Genomic DNA, 12,962 nt, shown 5'->3' on the forward strand with positions numbered 1-12,962 from the left:
TGATAAACATAGACATATATGTGGAGCACATCTGTTACCAGGGGGTTCATGAAACGGCATCTTCATTTTCAGAGCTCTGTGGGTGGCGCTCTTGGTTTAAGAAGGAAGTGAGGTTTTAATTTAATATTTTATTTATTACAGAGCACGGAGAGCCATGTTGTGGCCTCTGAAAGTGAGGACACTGTTTCATGAAGCCACATTCAACCATCAATCCTTACCTCCAACAAGACCTAGAAACACCTAACTAGATAAGAATAGATAAGATACATGTCTTTTGTCTTGAGTTTATCAGAACATCAACAATTTGTAAGTTTCACTACGAAATTTTCAAACACAAAAAAGGGTCAGTCACAGAATAAATAAATGTAAAAACCAGAATGGACTCCCTGAACCTCACTTTGATATTATGAATCATCGTTGTTTGAACATAAAACTATTCTCAAGTGTGTGAACGAAAACTGGCAGAACGAGGGTGAAAAGTGTGTATTATTTAATGCGTTAATGTATCATTTTATGACAGCAGTTTTTAAATTGTTGCACTGTTTGACGTTAACATAATTCATAATTTCCAAATGCCAATAATTATGTGACAAGCAAGCAATAATTCTTAATAATGTTATATGATATGGATAACAGAAAGGTCAAGTTGCATGGATTATGGAAAACTATAATCCAAATATGTTTTAACCCACTAAATGACAACAACTTACTGTAAATTCCACACACACACCTGATGCTAACACTAAACTGACAAACATACAATAAGAAGGACCTCATAGAGTTTACAGTTACACACAACCAATGTTCTGGAAAAGTAGGAATAGGCAGCAATGATAACAACTGTTCTTCACTCTGCTCCATTTTAACTGTAAAATGTCAGATGATATAGTGACTGACTAGTACGTAACGTAGCAATAATGAACAGTAAAAAACAAAAGTCACATATGTTCATGTAAAGCATTTCCAAGGCGAGTGAAATAAACAAACTCACCTTGTTGAGAGCTCCGGCTCCTGTAAGGATAATGTGTGAATTGTCCACTTGAATAGTTCGTTGGCCAAGTCGGACCAGATAAGCACCAATTCCAATTGCACGGCAAGTAACCTATCGGAAAACCGTAATATTCTCAGGTTTAAGGAGACAACAACATATTGTATTTTCATCCACACAAGTCCAGCAGTTAATCGTTTTTTACCAGGTTCATGGTGATGATCTCCTCATAAGCCAGCGAGGATTCTCCAGCAATCATCCCAGACCCTTTAAGGTTCTCCACACCAAGCCCATCATCCTTTCCGATGATGTCAGTGATCTTGTACCTGCATGCCAACGCATATATTCACCACAGTTAGCAGATGTCCAATGTGCCTGTTAACTCATTTACACTTGACTGGAGCAACGACTGGCTTCTCTGCAGGCAAGAGGAATAATACCTGGATTCTCCTTCGTCCTCCACATGCTCGCAGTACACAGAGGTCAGGGCTGAAACCTTCTTGTAATCCTGAGGTGTGAGGTAGAGGTACTTGAAACCCTAGGTGGTGGAAGAATAGGATTGAGGAAGACGGTCAATAATAATAATAATAATAATAATAATAATAGTAATTTAAAAACATGAATTTCCTTATATTTGAAGCTATAGTACTGCAGGAACATTTTTGAACAGAAAAACAGATATGCACCATTTCTGGCTCAGATTTTTTTTTGTCAATGATATAGTGACCCCTCGACTGTGGGCTACAGCAAGTATATCATTGAACGTTTATTGTTGCTTATGAGAGCTCATACATATCCTGACCTTGTAGGGGTCAGCGGGATCTTGCCAGGCCACGTGGAACATGTGTCGGATCTCCTCTGCCAGTCCAATGCGGGCCCCACTGTTGGCCGCTATGTAGATTCGAGGAATTCCACTTTCCCGTGCCATTTCGGAAGCCCGCAGGAACAGCAGGTCCTCCTGTGGTCCAAAGGAGCCGATCTTGTGTGTGATGTCGTTGCTGATGACGACAATCTCCCGCCCTGTTGGATACTCCGGCGTACGCAGCGTCATCCGCCACGCGACCATACCGATCTAAAGAAAGGGAGAAGGAGCAAAAATATTAATAAATGTAAAAATAGTTCCCGGCATTAACTTTGTGAGTTCGAATTTAGAACCAGGTACAAACCTCATTGCCTCCAGGGAGTCGGTTCATCTGCACCAGCTGGCCCTGAGCGTCAAGCACCAGCTCTGTGAACGTGAGCAGCTCAGACGGAAGGGGACACTTGGGCAGGTAGGCAAAGTTTTGGCAGGAGTGCCACAGCTTCTTCAGAGCCTGAATGAAGATGCATGCAACACAGTGAACTCAGTTCGGTAGGTAAATAATGTTAGAACACCAGTTGTAATACCTGTCTGAACATTTCAGGAAAGTCGTAAACGTAGGTGGTTCCCAGAGACTGGGCCTGGAATCGTTTGGACTGCAGAAGGTCCTTGGTGACGTAGGGCGTGTTGATGAGCATGCCGTGCAGAGGGCCCTGCTTGTCTCCGTAGGCCTGGAACATGATCTGGACAGAAGCAGAAGGGAATGGTGTGATCACAGTGAGCACTTAAACAGGATGAGGATGATGATGATGATGATGATGATGCACTACGTAGATGAGTAATTCCATTCTTCCACAGGCAGCTTTTTTTGTTTTTTAAAAGTCACATTAACAAGTGACGTCTTGATTCATTGAAGTGTTTATTGTGAATACAATGCATCACCATGATGGATGTGTTTGCAGTGATTTATCAAGTCACAGTCCACTTTCAAAATAACTCCAAAATACAAGAAATCATGAATTTGAAAAAAAAAAAATTGTGATAAATAACGTAGCACAGCAGCGCAACAAGTTCAACCTGTCACCTCTGACAGGATTTTGACTTGCACTCTATATCACTGTAACACCTTGAACACCTTGAAGGTACATGCATTGAGGGCATCCAGTAACTCCAGAAGAGTCAGCATGAAACAGTGTCTGGAGGTAGCACTCACAGGAGGGGAGCAAGACAAAGAGAGAATGTGGTGGAAATCAAGTTCTGAGAGTGTTGACTACATTAGAAAATGAGTTGGAAAGTGATTCATAAAACTAGTTGTGGAGTTTTGGTTCGCATTTTTGTATGCGAGTCTCACTCACAATCATGCATGAAGCAATACTGGTTTTGGCCTAAGATAACAAACTCATTCGAGTCCTACCACACCAGTTAAGTGCCTGGACACTTCATGGCAGATAATTGAAGGCGTTGTCATCGTAAATGTGCTTAGGATACAAATGTCTTTTCTTAGTTTGCTTGTCATTTTACAATACAGAAAAGTTGAAAAAGCCTGTTGCACATTTTGATATTTTTCCACCTACACTATTATTAAGTAAGTCAAAAGTCATATTAACATTGCTGTGACAATGTCTACGTGGAATAAGTTGACAGACACTGAAAATGGAATTCATCTTTGACAACACAGCTGAAATAAAATCAGAATATAACCCAGAGTACATGGATATCACGGCAGTAAAAGGGTCGAATTGAGTACTTGCACAGTATTTGATTGTTTCACATACACCAACATTTCAAGGATATTTGAAGTACATTTTTGATATATGATATTAATAAACAAACAGTAGAATTACTTTATTATTAACACTGAACAAGCAAGTACTTAAAATATAGTCAAGACCCAATTACAGGCCATATACATAAGAATATGTTTATTTATGGTACTAAATGTTCCCTGATATGCAAAATGGTGCGGAATATGGATGCATTATAACATATGATGTCATAAGCAAAGTGATGAAGCAGACTAAATGATACGGCATTGAAAATGTAAGACTTCATTTGGTGTCAAATATTAAAATGTGATTGATCACAATTAATAAATTCTAAACCTTCTAAATTTTTGGTTTTAGGACACTTGATGCAGCAGAAAGTGGATGGGCTGATGGATGAGCTTACCTGGTCAACTGCGAGGAGAAATGCATTACCAACAGGACTCGGGCCAAAACACCACTCTGGATTACTTCTACAATCAATGCATTTTTCGTCTACAGAACATTTTAGCCAAACACTGATGCTAATTCTGTAAGAAATCCAAGATGGTGCAGAGGCCTCTTTAACTTGCCAACAGGTGAGATGGAAAATGTATGAGTGCCCCACCTGTCTGTCTTTGGGCCCCACCTGTCCCGTTCGCGAGTCAGTGACCTCCTTGTACAGGCTGATGTCCAGGTAGTATCCAGATTCGTTGGTGAGGAACAGTCGGATGGGGATCTGCTTCCCTGTGGGTGTGAGGCGGATGTTGATCTTCAGCTCAGCCTGTAGAACGCGCAACTTCCACAGTCGGCTGCCGTAACGCATGACCATGGAGCGGACAGATTCCTCGATCTGAGAGTGAGTTGGTGATGAGTGAAGAAAACAGAGGACAGTACACATTTCCCAAAATCAAATCAGCCACCTTGGAGGGGTCCATGATAACTGTAGGGACAAAATTGAGGAATATGTGGTTGCAGTCAGTTCGCACAGTGGTGTTATTGAACGCCACCTCCAGCTCGTCCATGGCCTCCAGAAGCAGACGCTCGGCCTCATTGTGGAGGTACTCAAACGACGCTTCCTAGTGAAAGAAATCAGAAGTGGGGGTTGAGTAGGTGTAAATGCTCACACTGAAATGGTTCGGCCGTACTCTCACCTTTGTCACCAGATCTGAGTGGCGGATGATGGCGCGCACAAAGAAGCGGTAGTCGGTCACCTCAGTGCCAACTTCCACTCGGGCCGCCCCCAGGTACAAGTGCATCTTGTGGTTGGCGCAGGGGATAGCAGTCAGGGCAAAATTACGCATTCGGTTGAGCTCCAGCTGGAAAGCTAGTGCCGGCTCCAAATGTCGATAGATCCTGTCCTCCTCCAGCTGCACGGATGGAGAGAGCGGTGACTCAAGCTCAGAATCAACCAAAACAAATTCAAGACAGAAGTGATCATACAACTTCTAGATTAGAAAAAAACTATTAAGCCAACAGAATCTCATTAGAAGGCAGCTAATGGGATTGATTCCATTTTGATTGGGGACTAAATTAAACAGTTCATTAGTTTAATGAGATTTGGAGGCCAGAATGGCTGTCAGAGCAGCAGCATACATTCCAGTTACGCATCGCACATCAAGGAGTTTCACCGTTACATATCAAAATAAATAAATAAATAGCTTAAAAATAATGTGTTTTCCGTACAGCGTCATCGAAACCGTCAATGTACAATATTTGTGAGCTGGTTCTTAGAGCTTCGGCTGGGAAGTCCGTCCTGTTTTATGAACATCTACTGCCCCCTTGTGGAAGTATGTGAGCGGTGTAATTCACATTTTTTTAACGGAGTGCAAAAAATGTTAATAAATACATACCTTGTCTCTTGCACGGAATGTGAAGAATTTAGGGAATTCTCTCTGTAAATGATAGAGAAACTACCATAAAAACACCGATTTGCATTTAAATGAAACAATTACATGATTACAGGGAAAAAGGATTTTAAAGCCTCACAACAAATTAAATGCATGTCAGTTTAGTTATTCTCCATTCTTTTTAACCAATTTCCCTCATCTGGGGCTGTCGCAAAATGGCTACAATTATAATTACTGACACAGTCGCACTGTGATGGTTAAAGGATGTGTCAATACACATATCATTTTGTCGGCTCATGAATAAAAGAACACCACCTGAGACAGAATGAAGTGTCACAAGTGACGAGTGCGGTTGGAAACGGATTTAACAGCCTCAAATGAATATAAACGCCACCTTAGGTTTCAAGACAAGCACTGAGGAACATACACAAGAAGATTGAGCAAGAATAACAATAGTTGCCTGACTCCAGGTAGAGTGTGAAGAAAAAAATAATTGCTTTATCAGAGCTGGGGGGAAAAAAAATCCTTCATAACATTGTGACCTATACAAAATACTTGTGTGGGGCATTCTATTATGAAGTAGAGCTAACAAGCTGGGACAAAAAATCATTTAACAATAGGTCATCTGCATATTAAAATTTAATAAATTCAAATAATAAGAATTAGCACTTCAATTTCAAGGGTCACTTGAAATGTGCAATATGATAAAACTGAATGTGGTGATTGATTTAATATTAACATTGTTAAATAAATATAAAGACTCCAAAGAAAAATAAATAAAATAATACGTATGTGGAAAGGAATTGAACAGACCCCAGCAATAATCACGTGGGTTGATCAACAGGTATGTGAATTCCACACTACTCATTTGAGCCAAATTCGAATGCTTCACTGTGTTGCTTTATTCATTATCCGTATGCATTTTCTGATAATATGATTAGTGCGCCATTTCTCAGGTCTCCTAATACACAGGAAATAGCAGGACTAACTAAAGTAGAGCAATGGTGCGGACAAGGCTGCAGTGTTCCCGTCTCTCCTTGGTCTCTACTTACATGAAACCTTTGGTCCACCTCACAGTTGATCTGTTTCCTGAAATCCTGTCATCATAATTGCAGCAAAAGCAATGCATGCAGGAGGAGATACAGAGACAGAGAAACAAGGCCAAATTATTGCACAATTATTGCATATTGCATCGCCATTAAGACAAGATTAATTGATTAGTGATTACAGGAGAAGAAATGTTGGACATTACGGTAAACGTTTGTTTGCATGCTGTGTCAGAAACGATTCTGTAGTTGTGCAGGACAGTGGAGGATTGAGAGGTCACTGTCGTGTACCTTCTGAGCCACGAGAAAGGTCAACCTACGGATGCCATGTTCAAACAGCAGGGACCTCTGGAAGTGGAAGGGACAATATCTAGTTCATATTTGGAACTTGAGTATATTGAGTTCACTTATATACAATTTATATTCATACAATTTTACCTGTGATTGTGTAAATTCCCGGAACATGGATGCCAGACCATCATCATCAATGTCAGAGTCTGTCTTTATGGCCACGTTCAGGATATGGATGGGTTCATCCCGAACACTCTGGGAGACAGAATTACATAAAGCATCATAAGACACCAAGTACTCCATGTCTTGGGAAAGAAGAGCACTGAATAAGAGAGGGGAGCATGTAGCTTGGGGATTTGTCCACATGTATTATGTACGGCAGATAAGATAACTTTATGGAGCCTGTTTTAAAAAGGTACAACAGCACATGCAGTACATGAACTAAGCTGTACAAAGGTTGTTACAGTTCGATGATACGTTGTAGACGATTGTTAGGTAAGTTAGTAAGTTTTAACGCAGAGACATTCAACTGGTGGCTTTGAATAGCTGCAAATGTTTAAAAAAATGATATGATCTTAATTATTATTATGTTTTTTACTGATTTATTAATAAGTGAAAATGTATCCCAATATTTTGCTTTTTTGGTTGATCCTATTCATCTCACCTTTGAGTCCTCTTCACCATATAATACTGGGTTCCCTCCCTCAGGGAATGTCGGGCTTGGTGGAGGGGAGTCAGAGAAACAGCTCAAGACGTCTGATATGTTCCTAACAAACAGGAAGTAACAAACAGGAAACATTAGCATAGGCACGTGGATGGAGATGAAAGTCAGTGGTGAACGTAGGCACAGACTTGGTGAACTCCTGGAAGGATCGGAAAGACACCATGGCTCCCATTCGCTGGCAGGGAGGAGTGAAGGACGTGTCAAGCAAGACGTCGCTCACACTGGACACGTGGACCATGCCGTAGTGGTTGAGGTTGGAGGAAAACGACATCCTGTGTGAGGCGACAGAGAGCAGACGGATAAGAACCCGCTGTACCACCAGCCTGACTAGAGAGATTGACCCAATCCTTCAGGAAAAAACAGTATGATCAATCATTTTTTCTGCAGTCACCAATATACTGGCTTGATTTTCAGAAGAAAAAAAAGGAAAAAAAAAACTGCAGAATGAATGAGGTTCAGATTTGTAGACAAAGGCCACAGTATTATAAAACCATGAAAACAATGAGATATTTTTAGTCAAATTAAACCAAAATGGAGACACCAGAAAGGCTGTTAGATTTTGTCCCGAGTGAGTCCTTTGATTATTAACACCCACAGATGGAGCTAGTCAATTTCAAACCTGTCCACAGTTTCCCAAAGTGATAAACTGTCCTCAGAACTATCGTCCTTAGATATACTCTCATGAGCATTGAGGTCCTGGGGTTTAGTTTCCTGCAATTTAGTGTCCGAGCCTTTTACATTATCCAGCATCAGAGCGGCAGACATTTTCCTGGCAGGACAGTCACAGGTCGCACTTTATTAAAATTGCACAGGTTCCTCCCTGTTACTCAGGCGGGTACACACTCGCGCACACACACAACGAACAAACACCAGACCGACATAATTACAGTTGCACCAGGAACCTTAATCAGCACTTTAATTGAAGCTTAACAAGACGACTGCGCTCAAGCTACAAACCAAGCCTGGAATACTGACAACACGAGCTGCGCCAATAAGGGCGAGCACACACACCAGAAAAATTCTGTTCAAAGATAGTAAGCTCCAACCATGCAGCTTATCTACAGTGACTAGAAGGCTATGCAATAGAAAGAATGTGTACAATACCTGTTGAGAGTGGGGATGTTCCCTCTGCAATCAAACAACATCGGTTACTAAAGGGGTTAGTGGCAGGCAACAGGAGGAAGACATTCAAGGTGGAGCACAGTGAGACATTCGAACCGACAGTGTTAGAAAGTAGACATGAAGGTTTGAATGTCTATTATATGACAAACATTTCGAACTAGAGCATGTGGTGTTAGATCTTTGTGTAGAGCTTCACCCTTCGGGCTACACCTGCGTTACACACCTCATCGTGGAAATAAACACCAGTAACCACAACACTGACCATCTTCGTTCTGTATTCTCAACCTTAGCCTGCAAGAGCAGCCAGCAGCTCTACTCTCTGACTTGCCACAGCGCTCTGATCTCTTCAATGCTGGCCAGGCAAACCCCTTTCAAAGTTGATCTTGTTTGGTCCCTCTTTTCTATGACACTTATCCAAGCATCTCTACCAAGACAATGTGCTGTGTAGCATGACATTAAAATGTACCATGTAAAAAAAAATGTTCTGCACAGCATGGAACACTACCCGAGTTTGAACCCTGTCAGAATCTGCATCTCTGAAGAAAAGAAGTTGCTTCACCAACATAGTAAAACTCAAATAAACAACTTCTGGAATCACTGTGAATTATGATGCAAAAGCAAACAAAACATAGAAGTGATCTGTTGATGTACCGCCATCCACTACGCTCAGAGTGGCAGACTGTGTATTATTATATTTTACACCAGCATTTGACAGGTATATCAGGACATGGTGTGACACTCAGATGCAGCAACAACATAGTATATGCTGCACACAATGGCGACGGGAGACAATGGTGTGAGAGTGGATCCACCCACTCACATGTGCAGCAGACATTTTCAATCCAGATTTGTCCATTTATACAGACATTCCCAGGTAAAACTAGTCAGCGAAACCCAAGAGCTTCCAAATAATTCCTTCATAGTTAAAAATGTAAATTTGGACCCATTGTACACAGCAGAAACGATAGAAGGTCCATAAACAAATTAAATAAAATCTCTAAACAAAATTATCTATCTATCATAACAATTATCTATCATACAATATAGACTGTTCAGTGTTGTAAGTTACAAATACAAATGAAGTCTGTTACTGTACTGTAGTTACTGTGTAATTTAAGTCAATATAAAGTACTGTGGCAGAATAATTTCAAGTGAATATTATGACTATTATGTGGATTTAAAATAACAAACAAGACAAATGTAAACCTCACCTCTGAGTGAATTGAAGTAAATGAACAACATCACCTCAAACTCATGCACCAATGCAAGATGCAAATGAGGTGGAGTGTTACAACATACCACAAGAGCAAACAGGATAAAATGTACATGGGCATTAGTTTAAAGCATCAGCGGGCAAACACAAACAAAACATATAGACAATCACGCTGGGAGGATGAGGAACACAGGTGCAGCAAAAATGACACAGGACCGTCAGTCACAAGTGGTTTTGTCCACAAACTGTGCATAAATTTGTCCAGAAACTGAATTTCAGAGCCTCGATGCTCAAGGGCTTGAATAAAATGACTTGTGGTTATGTTAAATACCTTGCTGTGCACATGAGAAGCATTGAGATGGAGGGAATAATGGAGGATAACTGGGAAGAAGCAACAAGGACAGCAGGCTGTAAAGGCAATGCCGCGTAGCTCTGTGTGCTGACCGGCACATCAAGCCTACGGTCTGATGAAGTTTTGTGGTATTTAAAAAGCAGGTGTCTAATATTTGCTTCAGTTAAAGTAGCCTTTGAATTATCCTTTCACAACAAAAATAAAGTCGATGAACCAAAACATGTGAAGCTATAAATCTTGTCAAAACTGCGACAGTTGTGCACCAGCAGCAGGGAAAGCCATTAATGGGCACAGGAGCATTATTTGGCATGAGGGATACCTGTTGGGATGCGATGTGGGAAGCATGAACTGGAACTCCACGACACATGTGTTGTCCCTCAGCTGGCGATGTTGAACACTGTTGAGCTCATATGCAATGTAAGCTCTGCGGACGTACACCTGCAGAGACAACATTAAAGATTCAGTGGATGAGCGCCGCAAATGAGCAAGAAGAAGAACTCACCTCCAGAGCGGCCATTCTTACCACCTGGTTACTGTGGTAGAAGAAGTTGGGCAGAACATCAAAGATGGATGTTTCAGAGAGGATGAGTTTCTGAAGTAGATTGTAGGCAAAAACAAAACATAAAATTTAATAATATGTCTCTTAAACCTGAAAACGTGTGCAGAAACGTGTGCACATTTGTCTACCTGCAGGTTCTCGATGCAGAACTGGTGTCCATACATATCGATAGCAGACAGGAAGATGGACTCCACCTGGTTGTGTCGCAGCTCATAAGAAGGCAGGTGAGAGGCGATCAGTACCTGTGTATAGGGGATATGAAAATCACTTTCATTGGTCCAGCACAGCCATATCCCAACTGCAAGTTGATGAAAGCTGGTCACAAACATGTTTCCTGAAGTCGGATCATTTCCAAGGTTTATGCATCATACATATTAAACTGATGCTGAAACAAGGCAGTGGAATGAGAGTAAACCCAAGCACTCCACCTTTCAAACCACATTTGTGGTATGTATAGGATCAGTGCTGCAGCGGTATGAGAATCCATGAAAAAGGCAAGTCGTGTTTATACTATAAATAAGCACTACTGGTTGAAAGCATTGTATAGTGCGCCAAGAGTATCAAAGGAAATCCTACCAATACTGCAATTTCTAGGATGCATTTACACTGAGTAAAAGGCTCTCCAGTGTATTTATTTCCCATATATGAATATATTTTCATCTTCGAAATAGTTCACTGCACAAAGAGAATGAATTTCATTACACAGCGTAGTGGAATTTGGATTGCACAAACATCACATTCGCTTGCATTCAAATAAGAATGGGCAGCGGCTAAGAACCGATCAATATAAAGAGACTGCACTTAACAAGTACGGCAATTATTTATCCATAATTTGAACCCACATTTAAATCAGTTTTAGTATAAATCCAGTTTGAATGTGGTGAAACTTTCACAGCAAAGACCTCAAAGTTGTGCGATATCCAAGTCCACACCAACCTGTCGTGCTCGCAGAGCCACTTTGGCATTGGTGGTTTTGCTCAGCTGGGTGAGTTCAGTCAAGATAGCCACAAGTTCATCTGTCAGAGTGGGGTCTCGTCCACACAGCTGGTTCTATAGCAGCAAGAGGAAAGCAAACAGCTTTGCGTTACTCACTATCATGATTGAGTGGGGAGTAAAGAGCAGCACTTACAATAAGCATGGTGACCAGAAGGTTCTTCTTTGTGACTTGTGCGTGAGAGAAGATGTAGTTGAGGACGTTGGCCATGTCACCTTTGTTCTCTTCACGCAGTGCAAACACACACTTATCATAGTGACCTGGAACGGAAAAATAATGTAATGCACAGACACCAACTTTAAATTAATCATGATCAATGACCATACTTCTTCTACCATATTGTACTACCTGAAAATGAGGATGATAAACTATAATACACTAGTCAGGAGGCCAACCTCAACATATCGGAAAGGCTTGAGTGTCTCAATAAGAGTGATGGGAGCCAAGTGCCTTGGTATGGACTACAAAATGTACGTAGTTACAGGTTACCAGTGCCACAGGCCTCAAGCTATGCCGTATTGAGAGCCATGAGGTAGTAGTACCCAATCACTCTGTGGGGGATTCTGAAGGCAGCTGAAAGATAAGGACAGGCCGAGTAGTGTTGTGGCTGGCTCCAGCTTTGAGTTCACTCACTCGTGATTCCATTCATCGATGAAGAGTTCAGTGAGACCCTCAAATAGATTCTGGACCACTACTCGACATCTCAGGAGGGGGAGCAGTACCACATTAAGGCTCGAAGACCCACCCACGCACGCACCAACAAAGCACCAGAGTCTGGGGACTCCAAGATGGGCTCTGCCATCAAGTAAGGATACTCTTCAGTGGCCATGCTCCCAGCGTAGACACCTGCAGTATCTAAAGGAAAAAGCTGCCATAGCTGACACGCAGCATGGTGGGCTGTCAGTGGATGCACCTATGCTTTTGCTGACTGGAGTGTGAGTGAATATGAGATGCTGTAAACACAACACACTGAAGTTACCAGTGAGGATTGGACTTTGCCAGAGTTGCATTTTGTCACAGATTCAGTTCAAAATTCAGAATTCAGTTCAAAAGACAGAATTTGTTTAAAATAATTTCAGTAAATGGAGGACTGCAGCTCTTCAGTGGACAGTTCCATCAATAACTCTCGTACCATTCTGAAATTGTACTTCCACTTTACGATACTGTCTCAGCAAGTCCATCACGACTGCCTTCATGTGACCCCGGATGCCACTGCGATACCTGTATAAAACAAATATTTTAAGTAATGCAAATTACTCATCAACAAAACCACAAACATGAA

The 12,962-nt window shown here is 41.4% G+C and overlaps 1 protein-coding gene across 5 annotated transcripts in view; it reads right to left on the reverse strand.

Annotated features, from left to right (window-relative positions):
- Window positions 1-12,962, reverse strand: part of acaca (acetyl-CoA carboxylase alpha) — a 35,287-nt gene that overhangs the window by 10,781 nt on the left and 11,544 nt on the right. The window contains exons 22-44 of one of the 5 annotated variants that reach the window (XM_053846238.1): window positions 12,813-12,901; window positions 11,816-11,940; window positions 11,623-11,736; window positions 10,815-10,928; window positions 10,630-10,719; window positions 10,447-10,565; window positions 8,545-8,568; window positions 8,060-8,209; window positions 7,569-7,712; window positions 7,381-7,483; window positions 6,864-6,971; window positions 6,717-6,773; window positions 6,432-6,476; window positions 5,383-5,424; window positions 4,684-4,899; window positions 4,453-4,608; window positions 4,158-4,382; window positions 2,375-2,530; window positions 2,155-2,301; window positions 1,791-2,060; window positions 1,429-1,526; window positions 1,194-1,314; window positions 992-1,102 (exon numbers count right to left, since the gene is read on the reverse strand). In XM_053846238.1, coding sequence (XP_053702213.1) covers window positions 992-1,102; window positions 1,194-1,314; window positions 1,429-1,526; window positions 1,791-2,060; window positions 2,155-2,301; window positions 2,375-2,530; window positions 4,158-4,382; window positions 4,453-4,608; window positions 4,684-4,899; window positions 5,383-5,424; window positions 6,432-6,476; window positions 6,717-6,773; window positions 6,864-6,971; window positions 7,381-7,483; window positions 7,569-7,712; window positions 8,060-8,209; window positions 8,545-8,568; window positions 10,447-10,565; window positions 10,630-10,719; window positions 10,815-10,928; window positions 11,623-11,736; window positions 11,816-11,940; window positions 12,813-12,901 — 2,824 coding nt within the window. The remainder of the gene's footprint in view (window positions 1-991; window positions 1,103-1,193; window positions 1,315-1,428; window positions 1,527-1,790; window positions 2,061-2,154; window positions 2,302-2,374; window positions 2,531-4,157; window positions 4,383-4,452; window positions 4,609-4,683; window positions 4,900-5,382; window positions 5,425-6,431; window positions 6,477-6,716; window positions 6,774-6,863; window positions 6,972-7,380; window positions 7,484-7,568; window positions 7,713-8,059; window positions 8,210-8,544; window positions 8,569-10,446; window positions 10,566-10,629; window positions 10,720-10,814; window positions 10,929-11,622; window positions 11,737-11,815; window positions 11,941-12,812; window positions 12,902-12,962) is intronic. The other 4 variants (XM_053846234.1, XM_053846235.1, XM_053846236.1 and 1 more) reach the window with 4 other exon arrangements.

The sequence above is a fragment of the Synchiropus splendidus genome, chromosome 17 (assembly GCF_027744825.2).
Source record: "Synchiropus splendidus isolate RoL2022-P1 chromosome 17, RoL_Sspl_1.0, whole genome shotgun sequence".
NCBI classification, from domain to species: Eukaryota; Metazoa; Chordata; class Actinopteri; order Syngnathiformes; family Callionymidae; genus Synchiropus; species Synchiropus splendidus.